The 17,895-nt window shown below is 38.8% G+C and overlaps 1 protein-coding gene across 1 annotated transcript; it reads right to left on the minus strand.

The window, feature by feature from the left end:
* Positions 1-1,285: 1,285 nt before the first annotated feature.
* LOC104606996 (lignin-forming anionic peroxidase-like) lies at positions 1,286-3,251 on the minus strand. The gene is made up of 3 exons (XM_019199374.2): positions 2,680-3,251; positions 2,400-2,591; positions 1,286-2,269 (listed from the first exon to the last, which is right to left on the minus strand). Exons 1-3 carry the CDS (start codon positions 2,896-2,898, stop codon positions 1,712-1,714), a joined length of 969 nt encoding a protein of 322 aa, XP_019054919.2. The 5' UTR covers positions 2,899-3,251; the 3' UTR covers positions 1,286-1,711.
* Between the last annotated feature and the right edge of the window lie 14,644 nt (positions 3,252-17,895).

Consider the following 17,895-nt stretch of genomic DNA (forward strand, 5'->3'; position numbering starts at 1 on the left):
TAATGGTTTTGCAGTATTTTGCAAAGGTTTTTCTATTATCTCTTAATGGAGTTTGTACTTACTCCATTTAGCTTTGGTTCAAGATCGCTATGTTGAAGTAGTAGGGAAAGTTGTAATGAGATAGGAATATTTGGTAGTTAGGATAAGATTGAGTAGAGTATTTGAATTGAACTAGGATAAAGCAAAGTTTGAGTTAGCTTAGATTGAGATATTTATTTTAATTTTCTTCGTCTATAAATTAATATGGCAAAGTTCCTTTTTATATTCTCTCTAGTACTAGAATCATCTTGACCTTAATCTGGTATCCATGCAAAGAAATCACAACTGTCGTCTTCCTACAACATAAATTAGTGAAGGGAATGTCCCATTAGAAAATTCTCATTAACTATTTCGTATCAATAATATGCTAGGTCAAAACAAAATCTTACGGGACCTTCTGGTAGACCCAAAAGCACTTCCCCTTCGTGCCAGCCCGTTTGGAATAGACTTATTCATGGGTCGGATAGCCTGACGGGCTGGCCTGTCCCGACCCGCTCTTAGTTGGGCCTGGACTCAGGTCTTAAACACTAGGCTCAATTTTTTTGGCCAGGCTCAAGTTTTATAAAATAAAGCTTGGTCTGAGCCCAAGCCCAACCTTAAAATATTTTTATTTAATAAAAATATATTTTTATTTAATGAAATAATATATATGTTTTGTTCATCTTCTTTTTTTTTTGTTTTTCAAGTTATAGTGAGATCTTTGAGTATTTTTTCAGTCTTGAAGTCAATTTAATATAAATAAATCAGTTTGTTGTTAAATAAAAAAATAAAATTCTTTTTTCTCAATTCCCTAGCTGAGCTTTGGACTTTATATGAGGGACAGGCTTGGGCTCAAGATCTAAGTCCGTTGGTCAGACTGTGCTCGGGCTCATGCCTGAATATGTTCTATTGATATAAAGGCAAAACCTGACCTGGACCCAACCCAACCCGGATTCGGGCCTGAATATATTCTGTTGATATAAAGACAAAACCTGACCCAAACCCAACCCGGCCCGGGCTAGGGACGGGGTGAGAATTTCAATCCGGTGTCAGGTACAGGGAAGGCAAAACCCGGCCCCGTCCCGCCTTGTTGTCAATCCTAAACTTAATACACTCCCACTTCCAAAAACTTTTACATCGTCAATGGTGCTTTTTGTCCATGGGCATGCAAAGGTATGCAGGGGATGGCTTGAGTATGGGGTTTCCTATAGGGGCCAGGGGGGTGAGTAGGGGGTGCAGGATGGGTGCTTGGGTGTGCGGTGTGCCAGGTCAGTTCATGTAAGAGCATGCCCAACGACAGAAGCCCAACGTACCCAGTGACAACTTAAGGGGAAAAATTGGGCTTTTGAAAATTTAAACGTATGACGTTGTTCCTACGTGGTTTCTGATGGTCAACTAACTACGTAGAGTTTTTAAAGGTTAGGGACTCAGGGATAGCTTAAGTAATTGTCAAATACTTTAGTATAAGTAATTAACCAAAGAAAATTATACAGAGTGAAAGTTAATATAATTATTTCGCACATAAATTAATAAAAGAATATTACAACTTCCTTTCAGGAATTACACAATTTATATTTCAGAAGAAAAATAAATCTCATATCAACAGTCTTTTGATGAATAATATCATATTGACACTTGGTACAAACAAATTGAATATATCACAGCTCTTTAAATTAGTGTTTGGTTATTCGAATTAGTTAACTGCACTGCACAATCTCCTTATCTCCCCCAAGGAGCCGGTGAGAGGATTGATATCGCCCATCTTTATCATGGCAGAGGCAAAATCTGATTTAAAAGTATTAGGGTTCTTGCTATATTCAGTGACAATGCTGTCTGTGGATCCTCCGCTGAAGAGAACTTGATCAGAATGAAGGAGACCCTTTCTCTGGATCAGATTCTTGAAGTAGTTATTGTCAAAAGAGTTGGGTGTGACCAAATCGAGAGGGGCCAAATTGCCATCCCCTGAGGCGTCAGTAGGACAACGACGTCTTCGTGTGCTTGCAAAGCCAGCATCAATGTCACTGGAGTTATCGTATATCCGGCCTCGGAATGCCAGGCACCTTGCTTGTCCAATGGTGTGGGAACCTGAGAGGGCAACCATATCTCTTGCACTGAGACCCTTCTTGGCAAACCGGTCGATAAGTGTGTCAAGACTTGCTGTAAAGCTTGGAAGGTCGCTGTTAGCTAGGTCTGGGCTTGCAGTGGTGGAGTCTTTTCTTCCAAGCTTCACTGTCCATGATGGGCCTCCCACCTGAATTAATTTTCAGAAATATATATATGAATGACTGAATCTAGATCATCGTTTAGTAGTGATTGCTGATCATTCAAACGTCCTTACGGGAGAAAATCATTATAAAGAAGAGCATGATTTTAGTACTCACAGCGACAGATGCATCCCGTGCGGCCACAGCAAGGATGTCTGCACATGAGACAACACCGGGACAGATGCTCTCCACCTGAGCTTTCGCCCTGTCTATGACTTGATAACCTCTTGCAGAGTTTTGATTAGGGAGAGCATTCTTCTCGCTTCTGATTGAAGAAGAATCGTCAAGTAAAATTGATGCATCGCAACCCTGGAAAATGATGATCACAAGGTGATCAGAGAAACTAAGAACTTACGATGTTTAATTGGGAGAATAAGGAAAGAAAAATGACAAGTACCTGAACGAAGCAATCATGGAAATGAAGGCGAATGAGTGATGCAGCCATTCGGCGCTCCGCTGAGACGGCAGATCGGATGACAGTTCTGATGGTGTTAAGTGCCCTCGGACACGAATTATCATAGAAAGTAGGCGTCAACTGTGCTTGAGTTGGTGTGGTTGACGACACCAGAAGCATGATAACAACTAAACATGGTAGGGAAGCAGTTCTTGAATCCATATTGGTATATCTACCAAGTACCAACCCAATCTCTCTCTTTCTCTGAACAGAAAGCAAGGGATGACACAAAGTAATACAAGAATAGAAGGGAAAAGCTTTTTGTCAAACAGCTAATGAATAAGAGATAAAACAAGAATGCAAGAGAAAGAACAAAGCAAGGTCGTCCTTTTATAAGCAGGCAAGGAAGTACGTAGTAGCTTTTCAGGGTGGCTTGCTTGGTCAGTAGTCGGCTAGCTAACGCGTTATCATCTAATCATGTTGAATTCCATTTACATGGCCCGTTCTCTTTCCTTCGCATGATCAAACTTTATCTAATCATGTTGAATTCCATTTACATTACTTCATTTCCTGATAATTATAAGTGTAAGTTGAGATTTAATAATCTGTAGGAACTGTCAAATTTGGGAAAGCCAAAAAGGCGAAATACGTGTATTCAACGCTGACAGCTGCTGTAATACGGTGGCTGTGAATGACCGCTGGTTGCAAAGTTATACGCCCGGGCTTGGGGACCATATGAACTTGTATCGATCATTGAGACGACATTAGCTTTCATTTTAATTTGACAAAAAGACATTCTCTGTTCAATTGTGTCCGGCGATTAACCAGAGGAGTTCGATTCCTCATGAGAAAGACGCCACTAGTTCGCTCACTAAAGCCACCTCTGTCTGAATATGGGATTATATATCTAAGGGTAAATTGCTGAAGTTTCTGTTATAGTTTGGTAATTGTAATTATCTCCCATCAACTTTTTCATATAGTTTAAAGATAGAGTCCCTTCTGAAGTGTCTAAAATATTCATGCAATAACTTTTGATTAATAGGTTTATTTTCTATTTTTTATATCAATTATTACCTTAAATTCTTTTAATCTCTTTTCTAAAATTTATTTAATTTCTAAATTTACTTTTATATCAATCGTTTAAAGGTAAAGTTACAATTTTAAGTTCTCATTTTTTATTATTCATAAAATTTTTATTGGTTTTTTTCAGTAGAAATCAGCCTCAACTGTAATTTGTTATGGTCCCGCACGTAGGATCCCGTCACGGGTCGGTCCACGGTGTGAAAGCCCTGCTTCCCCTTGCGCCTTCCCTTGCTTGCAGACCCGATTACGGAAACTGAATGGGTGATTTGTCCAAGAGACCACCCGAACTCTCCCTTGGGGTGATTTGTCCAAGAGACCACCCAAACTCTCCTCACTCTTTTCTTGGCTGGAAAACTGAATGCTTTATTTCAATTCGTGGCTCCTTAAATAGGAGCTTACAGAAGGAAATTCCTAATTAAACTCAAACTCCAATTTGAACTCAAACTCCTAATTACCTACTCCTATTGGTAACTCACTATTACTTAAGATAAGATAAAGATGAGATTAAGATAAGCTAAGGGATAAGGGATAAGATAAGGATAAGGTAAGCTGGCGGTGAGTTGGCTAGATGTGTCCGGATAAGGGTGGGCCCACCCCTATGAGCTGTCGTGTGGGCCCCACCCTACTGCTACTGCCGGGTGCGTGCGTGCGGCTCATGGTGCCACTGCCGCGCGGTGCGTGCGCGCAGTGCTACTGCCGCGCAGTGCGTGCGCACGCCTCAGGGTGCCGCTGCCGTGCACGCGCCTCATGGTGCTGCTGCCTGGCGGTGCGTGCTGTGCGCCATGGTGCCGCTGCCGTGCGGTGCCGGGCGTGTGCATGGTGCGTGCTGCCGTGCGGTGCGGCGGTGCGTGCTGCTGCCTGGCGATGCGTGCTGCGCACTATCGGCGGTGTATGTGGCGGTGCTGCCAAGCGGTGCCCACTGTTGTGCGGCCTGCTGTGCGACTGCTACCTATGACTGCGCCGCGGTGCCTTGTTGGATGGTGTGACCATAACATCACACCCCTCCCGGACTACGAGCTTGTCCCCAAGCTCGTGTTCAGGATACATGGCTTGGGTCTCTGCGAATGGATCAAACGGCTGCATGCTATTTCTTAGTCCACCAATAGTATGGACAACAGGGACTGCCCCGTCTCTCAGTGCATAACGCTGGACTATTTGATGTAGACGCCCGCCACCGTCTTTAGTTTCCAGCTCCCAGGCGTAACCATGGCTTATAGTGACCACCCGCTCTACTGCACTCAGGCCAGCCGCAAGGCCATTGAAGTGTTCCCTACCTCCTGGGTCATATAGATTGAAGTAGTTTTGTGGAAGATCCACATAACAGAAATCACGTACTGGACCACGACCTCGGTGTGCTATGTTGTGGATCATAAGAATGCACCGGGTATGCTTACAGTCGAGGACCTCAAGGGCGGCCTTACCGAAGAGGACCATGCATTTTAAAATATCCTCTCGGCCTTCCCCATATATATTTTCCTCAATATTACGAAGCATAGGGCTGTCCATGAACACAAAATCTATGCCATCAGTATAAGCTTGGAAGAAAATTACCTCTATATCCTGCCCCTCCACCTTACATCTCTTGCACACTCCTGTTTCTTGGATTTCTGTATAGTTACCATACTGTGGTGCCGTAACCATAGCTTTATGTCCACGCCGAGCCAAGGCCTTCGGTAAAGCCCCAGCAACATCGCCAAGCCCACCTGCCTTCGTCAAAGGAGCGCATTCGCACGTACGGTATAGTTGCCATACTGTGGTGCGTGCTGCCGTGCGGTGCGGCGGTGCGTGCTGCTGCCTGGCGATGCGTGCTGCGCACTATCGGCGGTGTATGTTGCGGTGCTGCCAAGCGGTGCCCACTGTTGTGCGGCCTGCTGTGCAGCTGCTGCCTATGACTACGCCGCGGTGCCTTGTCGGATGGTGTGACCATAACAAATTGTATGAGTATTTTAGACATTTTTCATGCCTCTTGTTAAAAGATTTTAAAAGAAAATATCTACTTGTAACTGTGTCAAAAAATTCAGGGAAGATGTTGCAATTATCAAATTTTAAAGGAAATTTCAGCAATTGTCAAAATCTTCATGGGAGGTTTCAGCAATTTACTCTATATCTAAATTAAGAGATGTTCCTTCTTTGACCAGTATAAGGTAGTATTGGATTCGAAGTTGGATAAGAATTCTGCATTCTGCATTTATATCATTATATGATGAGTGATGATACCACATAAGTAGAGGCAAACAGCCCAACTGATTGGTGGCCTTGTTGGTGGGATCAGCGATTAATTGTAGTGCGGAAATGAGGCCTTTGCCTCTAGTTACGAGGGGAGGGGGTATTAAAGGTGGATAGGACGAGTTGGGAGAGATCAGATTTTGTCCTCACATTGCAACAATATTGTAGTGGTACGTGCATTGGGAACATTTCTTGTAGGAAGATGCGCTCAATGCATGTTTGAAGTGTTGTGAGGTGCATTTAAAAACCAATTTTTTGAGGACAAAATCTGGATTTGGCACGGTTAAAAAAACAAATCATGTTAAAAGAAGCTTCAAAGAAAAGAACTAAAGCCAAAATAAATAGGAAAAACAACTCTTCATTGAATACTTAAGAGAAAATCGACCAAAAATTGCCCCATCTTTGCCCTAGTTACTCTTTATATAGACTTCTTTACACCCTTATGTTACTTATAAAGAAGTTTCCTAAAACATTATTTACTATAATCTTATTAAATCTCTTTAAAAAAGAAAGTCCTAATTGAATACAATTCAAAAATCCCTCTAGAACGCTAACTTGGTAAATGCAAACCAAGATAGATATATAAATACAAAAAACCTGAATTGATGCTATCTTCATAAATACGAACTGAGTTGGGTTGTTGGAAACCAACCTAATAAATGTTTATTCAGTTGGGTTGAATCCCATACTGCATTAGGAATCACAATAGGATTTCTTACCTACAAAACATATTCCAACAACTTTCTAATATGATTTGACACTGCACATCTCACCAAGAAACTAGGACCCATGATGTATAACCAGATAGGATCTAGTCACAACAAAATATTTTTTCAACAAGATCAATATGCACATTTTACCAAGGTGTGGGTCCCAGCCTCATTCTAAGATGTGCGAAAATAGATCATATTAGAACTTGTTGGAAAAATATTTTGTTGTGAGTAGATCCAACCACATGTATAAGATGTGCGGTGTCAAATAATAATGGGGCTGTATTAGGGGTGGCAAATGGGTGGATTGGGTTGGGTTGGGTGTGGGTTGAGTACCAACCCACCCATATTGACCCACCAACCCATCTGCCACCCGAGTGGTTCAAGGTGGATCACAACCCATCCATTTAATCCTCTAATTCAAAGTAGAATAAATTTTCAATTTTTCTCTATTTTAATTGCATAAAAATATAGAATTATATATTTCAATTAAAAATAAAAAGTTCCACTTTTTTAAATAAATAAAAATTAAAAATTAAAAAATTTATAAAAATGTAAAAAACATAAATTTCATATTAAAATATTGGAAATTGCAGATAAATGCAAGAAAGTTGTAACAAAATTCAGAAAATGCAAAATTTGGAAGAGAATTACAGAAAAATGTAAAATATATGCATACATATTTTAACTAAAAAACATGAAAAAGGAAACAAGTTCAAAAAATATTTTCAAATATAGAAAACATAAAAATTAAGAAATTTCCAAAAATACTAAAAATTATAGAAATTGCAAACATAATAAAAATTTCAGAAAATAAAGAATTTATTTTAAAATTACAAAACTACAGAAATTTCAAAAAATAAAAGAAAATCAGAAAAATATTTTTTTAGAAAAACAGCTAAAATTATAGAATAAAAAAGAAATTGAAAATAAATAACAAAAAATACAAAAAAATGTATAGATTGTAGAAAATAGAAAATGCAAAAAAAATATAAAAACAATGGAAATTATAGCAAAGCACTAAAAATGAAAAAAAAATACAAGAATTTTGAAAAAGACAAAATTAGACAAATATAAAGATGGGATAAAAAATTGCAAAAATACATAAAATGATAAAATTCAAAAGTTATATATTAGAGCAAAAAAAGTAAAAAATTGTGGACAACAAACTAATAAAATGATAAAATTTTTCAAAAAAATCAAACCAAAATTGGGCATTGCATCCACAAAATATTGGAGCAATTTTTCAAAATGTATTTCAATGATAAAAATTTACAAAGATATTTTGGCATAAATTTGTAGAGCCCATGACAGCATTTACATTCTAGATTCAAGTTGCACGGATTTACAAGACATTGCAAATATTTCAAAACACAAACAAAAAGAATCACTGAAATTTTTTATCATAGTCATCATTATTTCAAATCTTCGAACAGAAAATATGAGTTAGTGAGAGAAGGAGAGTGGTGGTGCGGCAACAAACTTCAAAGGTAGATCTGAGCAGTAGAGAGAGAGACCCTTATGGGTCATTCAGCCCATCTTGACCCACTATTGAATTGGGTGGGTATGGCATATGGGGGGTATTAGGTGTGTGGGTCAAGTGGGTTGGTGTCAAAATTGCCAATCCTAGGACTATCAAAGCTTACTGCTTGTATTTAAGTGATAAAAAGATAAATTGGTATATGAGGATTTAAGCAAAGGCTAATAACATACCCAATAAACTATATATACTTATCCATATTTTTTTTCAAGATAACTAGCAAAAATGAATTTATAAAAGGAAAAGAAAACATAAATACAACTTTATAGCGCGCTAAGCTCACTTAACCAAAAACAAGCCAAAACCCAAAACTCAAAACATCCCTTATCTAAGCAAACTCACTTCCCAAAACTCAAAACATCCCTTATCTAAGCAAACTCACCTTTATAGGCGTGCTAAGAAACAACATACTCACCTAGAGAAGAAGAAAATCTATGGAGTACCTACGCTCAAACACAAAAGCTCCTCGCACCTACTTACCCCTCCCTCTCTTTCCCCTTCCTTTGGATGACACTCATCCTCCCATTTATAAATTTCATCTGCCTCTACCAAAGATTCATTATCTTCCTTGTCCTCCTCTCCCCCTTGAGAGTGTCCCACTTGGAACCTCCTCTTCCTTCTCCAGGCTCTTAAAAATTTCACACTTTCTCCCTCTAAAAAGAAGCAAACCCATAGGCTCCGTTTGTTTACGATACAAATGTGAACCGGGGTATTCGCATTTGCGAACCTTTATTTGATATGTAAACAAGTAATGATTATCAGATTAAAAATGTATTTTATGACGCTTTTGTACTTTGAGAAGAGAATATTACTGTACTTGTTTTTTTGATACAATTTTGTGTTCTTTTGATAATTAATTTTTCGATCAAAGTTAAGGCATTGGAGCATAAGATAGTTGGAGCATTTAATGATAGGCCCACACTTAAAACAAACAATATGAGTGCAAAAACAATTTAAAATGTGAACTGTGTTTGAATTCATGAACTGAAAAAATGGTAAATATGCAATATACATATTTGCATTTGCATTGCAACCAAACACAGCCATAGTCTTGGCCGTCTTCAAGTTTTCGACCATTGTTTTCTTAAACAACTTCTCTCTTACCTTACCAAGCTTGCTGCAATCACTTTAATCACCCTCTGAAACAACTGCTCTCTTACCTTTTCTCCTCCCTTCGACTCTTCCATCAACAAATCTAGCTCATTCTGGCTAACGCACTAACTTCCAAACTCACCCCCCTCCAGCAAAACCTTTCCCCTAAAGAAGATGTACCGAGTACTCCACCATCTTCAATTCCCTCCTGTCCATTTGCAAGAAGTCTCAAACCATTTTTCTTGCAGACCCCCTTAGAATTAAACTCTTAAAAAATTTCAACTGAGTTGTGGTGAGCTTATTCCTCTACTCTGAAGATATAGACCAAAACCTTTCCCATATATTTGAGACGGAAACCAAACTATGGCCCTTCTTGGTCTATCCACCATCCGGCATGGACTTTGGCCTGTTTATCCATATCCCTATGTAAAAAGTGAAAGTTTTACTTCTCAATTTTAGTGGATGTTAAAAATTTTAAGTACCTATAACACCCTTCTTATTTATATAAATTTTATTTCTACCTTTTAGATCTTGCATAATGCGTATCAAGCAGGGGGTGAGCTTAGTACCTTTGATGCAGCCTGGTATCTAGATATTGGCGCCACAAATCATCTCAGGCTAGATATGAATTATCTACAAACTCATTCAGAGTACAATGGCTAATATTAGATTCACGTTGGGAATGGCATAGGTCTGTCTATTGCTCATGTTGGGAACTCATCCTTTACTTATAATGATTGGCTATTTAATATGAAAGCTATTTTCCATGTTCTTGACATTGCCAAAAATCTTCTTTCTGTAAGCTAGTTTGCCCAAGATAATGATTGCTTCTTTGAATTTCATCCCTCTTTCTTTCTTGTTAAGGATTGGTCCTCGGGGAACACCTTTTTGCATGACTTCAATAAGGGCAGACTCTATCAACTCTTCCCACCTGGTACATATGCATCCTCATGGAGTCTTTAGCATTCCCACCTGGTACATCGGCTTCTGCACAAACATTCTCATATCTCCTCACAACAACCATTATATTTAATTTATTCAGATATTTGGAGACCTTCCCCTGAACCTTCTATTAATGGCTATAGATATTATATTTTATTCATGGATGGCTATAGTAAGTTCATTTGGCTTTTTCCTATTGCTAATAAGTTTGATGCATCGTCAATATTTATTCAATTTCAATTACATGTTGAACAATTATTTTCTTCTAAAATCAAACAATTTCAGTCTAACTAGGGTGGTGAGTATCGTTCACTCTCATCCTATTTAGTTCAACATGGTATAACTTATCGTGTTTCTTGCCCCCATTTGCATGCACAAAATGGGTCTCCTAAGAGGAAACATCTCACAACATTGAGACTACTCTTATTCTATTGTGTCATGCTTCTATGCCTCTCTCCTGTTGGGATGATGTTGCCCAGACTGCTGCTTTCCTTATCAATAGAATGCCTACACCAGTACTTTCTAATATCTCCCCTTATGCCAAAGTATTTGGATGATCCCCTGACTATTCTCATTTAAAAGTTTTTTGGTGTGCTCGTTATCCACTTTTGTGACCATACAATAAGCATAAACTTGAGTTTCTATCCTTTCAATGTGTTTTTCTTGGGTATAGTTCATCACACAAGGGGTACATTATTTCCCTTTGCTACTACTACTTCTTCAATACAGGTTCCATCCTCTAGGGGTGTAATAATCTTTGCACCGGCACTACGACCTCTCTCCTTGGTGTCTTTGTTGGATTTTAATCTCATGAGAGATTAAATCCAATGAGTTTGATTGATCAATTACATGAGAAATTGCACCTGTACACTTGATTGAAAAAATCTGTTTTTCTCTTACAAAACCCAGTTTTGAGCTTGTCCCACATTGGAAAATTATAAGTTTTGTTTTCAGTATTTCAATAGGAGCTGATTTACACTCTTTAGAATTAGTAGAGGAGAGTATGGGGATTCGATACCGCGCACGCGTGTGTGCGGTGCAATGAGGCGCACTTTGCTCGCACTTCGCGTTTGGTTTTGGTGCGTTTATCACTGTTGATGAGATCAACGGTCACGATTCGGTTGGGTGTGATCAAGAGGCACAATTCAAAGTTAACAGTCACCAACTGTTAACTACTTTTTAAACAGTCACAATGTTTGAAATTGTGACTGTTTGCCTTCTCTAAACCAGCACGTACCTTTTCTTCATACCTCTTCACAAATTATTTAAGGAGCATGAATCAGACTCCAAAACACACAATTTCGAAATTCACTCTCTCTCTCTCTCTCAGTCCGGTCTGCTACAGTCTCACAGAAGGTTTCTTTGAAGACTCTTCAACTTTGCTGGTTGCAGATTCTCGTCCAAGGCTCTGTTGTATCCTGGGAACGAATTTGCTTGTAACCCAACAGTAAACTCAGTAAAACTGAGTGGGGGCAAATAACGTTCTAAAGACAGTGTCTTCAGACGTGCCTCAGAGCTTCTCCTCCAAAGTTACAATGACCCCATCTTCTCCAACAATTTTAGAACGTTATACTGCAATGGAGGCAGAAGCAAGCATGACTTCGATCAAGATGATGAACCAAGATCTTGTTCGATTAGACCAGTTTGATGGAGCAAATTTCAGCCGATGGCAAGACAAGATGAACTTCTTTTTTACCACACTGAAGCTATACTATCTGCTGGACCTGAATCTGCAATCACTTCCTGAACCCACTGACAAAGACTCAGAGAAACTAAAGAAGGAAAGAGCAAAATGAGAAGAGGACTCACTTTTGTGCTGAGGACACATACTGAATGCTTTATCAGACCGGCTCTACAACTTCTACAAGGAACTTACATCTCCAAAAGAAATCTGGAAGACCCTGGAATTCAAATACAAGGTGCAAGAAGCAGGTACGAATAAGTATCTTATTGCAGAATACTTTGACTTCACCATGAACGACCATAAACCCATACTAGAGCAAGTTCATGAACTACAGGTGATACTCAACAAAATTCGATCCCTTAACATCATCCTTCCTGAATCTTTCCAAGTGGGAGCAATCATTGCCAAACTTCCACCCTCTTGGAAGGATTACAGGAAGAAGCTTCTGCACAAGGCTGAAGAACTTACCTTGGAGCAAATTCAACAACACCTTCGTATTGAAGAAGAGTCTCGAATTAGAGATAGTAGGGATAAGACCCTGACCGGTATGCTGAACTCTAAGGTCAATTTTGTGGAAAACAGATCGAAGAAGACTAACCCTGCATTACAAGTAAAGAAAAAGGATGAGAACTTCAAGAAGAGCAACAATAAGAAAGGATCCTGCTATGTTTGTGGAAAGATGGGGCATTATGTCCGAGTCTGCCGACATCGGAAAGGCAGAACCAAGTCTGCAAACATGGTAGAAGACAATCTCGTGGCCATGATTACTGAAGTCAACATGGTAGAATCGTCTTCTGGATGGTGGTTTGATTCAGGCGCCATAGTCCATGTTTGCAAGGACAAGTCCTTGTTCAAGACATATGAAGAAGTGACTGATGGCCAGGAGGTACAGATGGGAAACCAAACATGTGCCAAAGTTGCTAGAAGAGGCAGCGTAGAGTTGAACTTCACCTCCAGAAAGACACTAACTCTCCTGAATGTTCTCCTTGTTCCTGACATTAGAAAGAACTTGGTCTCAGTAAATCTTGTTTGTAAGAGGGGATTCAAAGTTGTATTTGAATCCGACAAACTAATCCTATCCAAGAATGGGATGTTTGTTGGAAAGGGATATGGTTGTAATGGTATGTTCAAATTAAGTATTAATGAAGGAAAAGTTTCTGCTTATATTGTTGATTCTTTCTCTTTATGGCATGATAGATTAGCACACTTGAATTTTAAATCTATAAAGAACATGAGCAAACTAGGTATAATTGCTTACAACAATAAATCAACTGAAAAATGTGAAATATGTGTAAAATCTAAAATGGCTAAGAAATCTTTTCCTAGTGTTGAGAGAAATTCTCAACTTTTACAACTAATCCATTCTGACATCTATGAACTCAATGGTGTATTAAATAGAGGAGGTAAGAGATACTTCATAACACTTATAGATGACTTTTCTAGCTTCACCTATGTTTTACCTTATGAGAACTAAGGATGAAGCCTTTGACATGTTTAAACTATATATGACTGAAGTTGAAAATCAACTAGAAAAGAAATTTAAAATCCTTAGAAGTGATAGGAGTGTTGAATACTTTAAAAATGAGTTTAATTATTTCTATGAAGAATTTGGAATAATACATCAGTGTTCTGTTCCCTATACCCCTCAACAGAATGGCCTAGCTGAAAGGAAAAAATTGAACACTTGCAGAAATGATAAACTGCATGTTGTTAAAAGCTAATGCACCCTTAAACCTGTGAGGCGAAACACTACTAACAGCCTGCCATTTACATAACAGAATTGTTTCTAGAGTTAATAACAAATGCCCATATGAATTATGGACAGAAAAAAAGCCTAATTTAGCACATCTAAAAGTGTAGGGGTGCTTAGCATATTATAGAGTTCTAGATCCTAAAAGAATCAAATTAGAACTCAGAGCTAAGAAAGGTATGTTTGTTGGATATGCAGAACATAACAAGGCCTATAGGCTTCTAGACTTAGAGTCCAACATAATAATTGAAACTAGAGATGTTGAATTCTTTGAAAATAAACTGTGTTCTGAACCTACAGAAAATGAATCCACAGAAAATGACAAAGAAACTCAGATCTCAATACCTGTTGATAATAATGAGACTGAAAAAAGAAATGACACAACTGTAACACCTACAATAGGACTTAGAAGAAGTCAAAGAAAAAGAATAGAGAAACACTTAGGTTCAAATTTTATCTCCACTCAGTCAATTGTATTTTTGGTTGAGGCTGATAGAGAGAAGATTTTAGATAAGATACCTATTGTCCTAAACATTGAAAATGATCCAAAAACCTATAGTGAGGTCATGACCTCTAGAGATGCTGCCTTTTGAAAGGAAGCTATAAATGCTGAAATGGATTCAATAATATCAAATAACACATGGGTACCAGTAGACCTGCCTCTAGGATCAAAACCAATAAAATGTAAATAGGTGTTTAGAAGAAAATACAACACTGATGGAACTGTACAAACTTTTAAGGCTAGATTGGTAGTCAAAGGATTTAGTCAAAAGGAAGGGATTGATTACTTTGACATCTATGCACCAGTGGCTAGAACAACTTCTATTAGAACACTCATAGCATTAGCATTCATTTATCACTTGTCTGTTCACCAAATGGATGTTAAAACTGCTTTCTTAAATGGTGATTTAAATGAAGAGTTTTACATGGAACAACTAGAAGGATTTGTTCTTCCTGGAAACGAGAAGAAAGTCTGTAAACTGGTTAAATCACTATATGGATTAAAACAAGCACCTAAACAATGGCATGAGAAATTTGATTCTTGTATTCTAGCTTTTGGTTTTAAACATAATAGTACTGATAGATGCATCTACTCAAAATTCACTGAAAATTATGGAGTAATTGTATGTCTTTATGTTGATGATATGCTTATTGTGAGTACAAATATGGTTGGCATAAATGAAACTAAAAACTACTTATCCTCTGTCTTCAAGATGAAAGATTTAGGAGAAGTAGATACCATCTTGGGAATACAAATTAAAAAGCATAGTAGGGGCTATGCATTAAGCCAATCACATTATATTGAGAAAGTACTTGAGAAATTTAAGCATTTAGGGTTTAAAGAATATAGCACGCCATATGACTAGTATAAAGCTAGTAGAAAATACTGGTAGAGCAATTGCACAACTTGAGTATGCTAGTGCAGTAGGAAACTTGATGTATGTTATGCTTTGTACCAGACTTGATATTGCATTTGTAGTAAGTAAACTCAATCGGTTTATAAGTAATCCCGGTGCAGAGCACTAGAAGGCAATTGGGAGAGTTATTGGGTATCTCAAGAGAACCTTGGAACTTGGCTTGTTTTACTGTGATTATCCAGCTGTACTAGAAGGGTACACTGATGCAAGTTGGATTACCAGTAATGGAGATAACAAGTACACATCTGGATGGATTTTCGTCCTTGGTGGGGGTGCAATCTCTTGGGCATCCAAAAGACAAACTTTTATATCTCACTCGACCATGGAATCCGAATTCATAGCCTTAGCGGCTGCTGGAAAAGAGGTTGAATGGATTAGGAATTTATTATTGGACATAAAACTTTAGCCTAGTCCTATGCCTCCAATTTCCATTTACTGTAATAGTGAGGCAACTCTGTCAAGGGCCTACAGTGGTACCTACAATGGTAAGTCCAGACATATAAGTCTGAGACATGAATTTGTTAGGCAAGTAAAATCTTGGTTGATCCTCTTACGAAGGGCTTGGCCAGAGAATTGGTAAGAATGACAACCAAAGAGATGAGATTAAAACCCTTTACTTAGTCACCTGTAATGGTAACCCAACCTGAACTGAAAACCATCAGTATTGGGTTTAATGGGTAACAACAAGTTACAACAATGTGACTGTTAGCACTGACATTGAGAAATTTCCCATCACAACATAAGCAATGCTGTCCGTTATGATGAGAGGTTGAGATAAACTCTTAATGAAGTTCTGAAATGTGTCAAATAACGGAGCACATAGTGGAACTTCACCTATGTGAACATAGAAGTGGTGTCGCTTCTCATGAGGGTTTGGGTTTGCTCTCGGGATTGTTCATGAAACCAGGAAAGAAGCACATGGCCATAACAGTGCTGAGCAAAACTTGAAACTCTTGCAGAGACTGGACATTTTTGTGTGTATAGGTGTCTCCGGTCTGTCTTGAGAGTAATTGGTTTAAGGTCTTACCACCAATAACTTTGACAAGGCTCTGAGATAACTATACTAACAAGAGGTTTAAGTTGATAAACACCTTTTGTATGCATAATTGTGTCATAGTAGTTTGGATTGAGAGAGAACTATGTAATTGATCAATCAATGTGGGGGATTGTTGGATTTTAATCTCATGAGAGATTAAATCCAATGGGTTTGATTGATCAATTACATGAGAAATTGCACCTGTACACTTGATTGAAAAAATCTGTTTTTCTCTTACAAAACCCAGTTTTGAACTTGTCCCACAATGGAAAATTATAATTTTTGTTTTCAGTATTTCAATAGGTGTTGATTTACACTCTTTAGAATTAGTAGAGGAGAGTATGGGGATTCAATACCGCGCACATGTGTGTGTGCGGCGCAATGAGGCGCTTTAGAGGCGCACTTTGCTCGCACTTCGCGTCTGGTTTTGGTGCGTTTATCACCGTTGATCACCATTGATGAGATCAACGGTCACGACTCGATCGGGTGTGATCAAGAGGCACAATTCAAAGTTAACAGTCACCAACTGTTAACTACTTTTTAAACAGTCACAATGTTTGAAATTGTGACTGTTTAAGGTGCCTTCTCTAAACCAGCACGTACCTTTTCTTCATACCTCTTAACAAATTATTTAAGGAGCATGAATCAGACTCCAAAACACACAATTTCGAAATTCACTCTCTCTCTCTCTCTCAGTCCGGTCTGCTACAGTCTCACAGAATGTTTCTTTGGAGACTCTTCAACTTTGCTGGTTGCAGATTCTCGTCCAAGGCTTTGTTGTATCTTAGGAACGAATTTGCCTATAACCCAACAGCAAACTCAATAAAACTGAGTGGGGGCAAATAACGTTCTAAAGACAGTGTCTTCAGACGCGCCTCAGAGCTTCTCCTCCAAAGTTACAGTGACCCCATCTTCTCCAACAGTCTTCTCCTCCAGAACAGCTGCCATCACCTTCTCCATCACAACTCTTGTCACAAACTGCATCAGCTCCATAATCCTCCTTTGATGCTTGTCCCATTCAGTAGCGTGTGCACACGGTTGATTCTTTGCTACGTACTACTCAACCTATGCCGCCACACCGCACCCATCCAATGGTGACCCGCTCTCAAACTACCAATAGTCGTGCCAATGCTCATCTCTCAACTCGCACCCGCTTCCTGCAACCTTTGTCTCTCAGCTAAATACCTCCATCATTGAGCCTACTAGTTTCAATCAAGCTTCCAAATATCCAAAATGGAGAGAGGCAATGAGCTCTGAGTTTGATGCTCTCCTCAAAAACCACACATGGACACTAGTCCCCTTTCAGCCTGACATGAATGTGATCAGTAGCAAGTGGGTGTACCATCTTAATACTAACCCTAATGGTTCCATTTGGCGATGCAAAGCACATTTAGCCATGAAAGGTTATTCACAATAGCCTGGTATTGATGTTGGGGAGACCTTTAGTCCGGTGGCTAAGCCGGTTACCACTTGGCTTGTTCTATCTCTTGCTCCACATTTAGTTGGAAAATCAAACAAATGGATGTCTCAAATTCTTTTCTCCATGGTGATTTATAAGAGGAAATCTATCTTCAACAACCTAAAGGCTTCGAGCATCCTTATTTTTCCAATCATGTTTGTCGATTGCAGAAAGTTCTTTATGGGTTGAAACAAGCACCTCGTGCTTGATTTCGGAAGTAAAGTCAACATTTACTTAAGCTTGGTTTTACTTCTTCTAATGCCGACTCCTCTCTCTTCA

This window comes from Nelumbo nucifera, chromosome 4, assembly GCF_055504915.1.
Source record: "Nelumbo nucifera cultivar China Antique chromosome 4, China Antique-T2T, whole genome shotgun sequence".
Classification (NCBI taxonomy): Eukaryota; Viridiplantae; Streptophyta; class Magnoliopsida; order Proteales; family Nelumbonaceae; genus Nelumbo; species Nelumbo nucifera.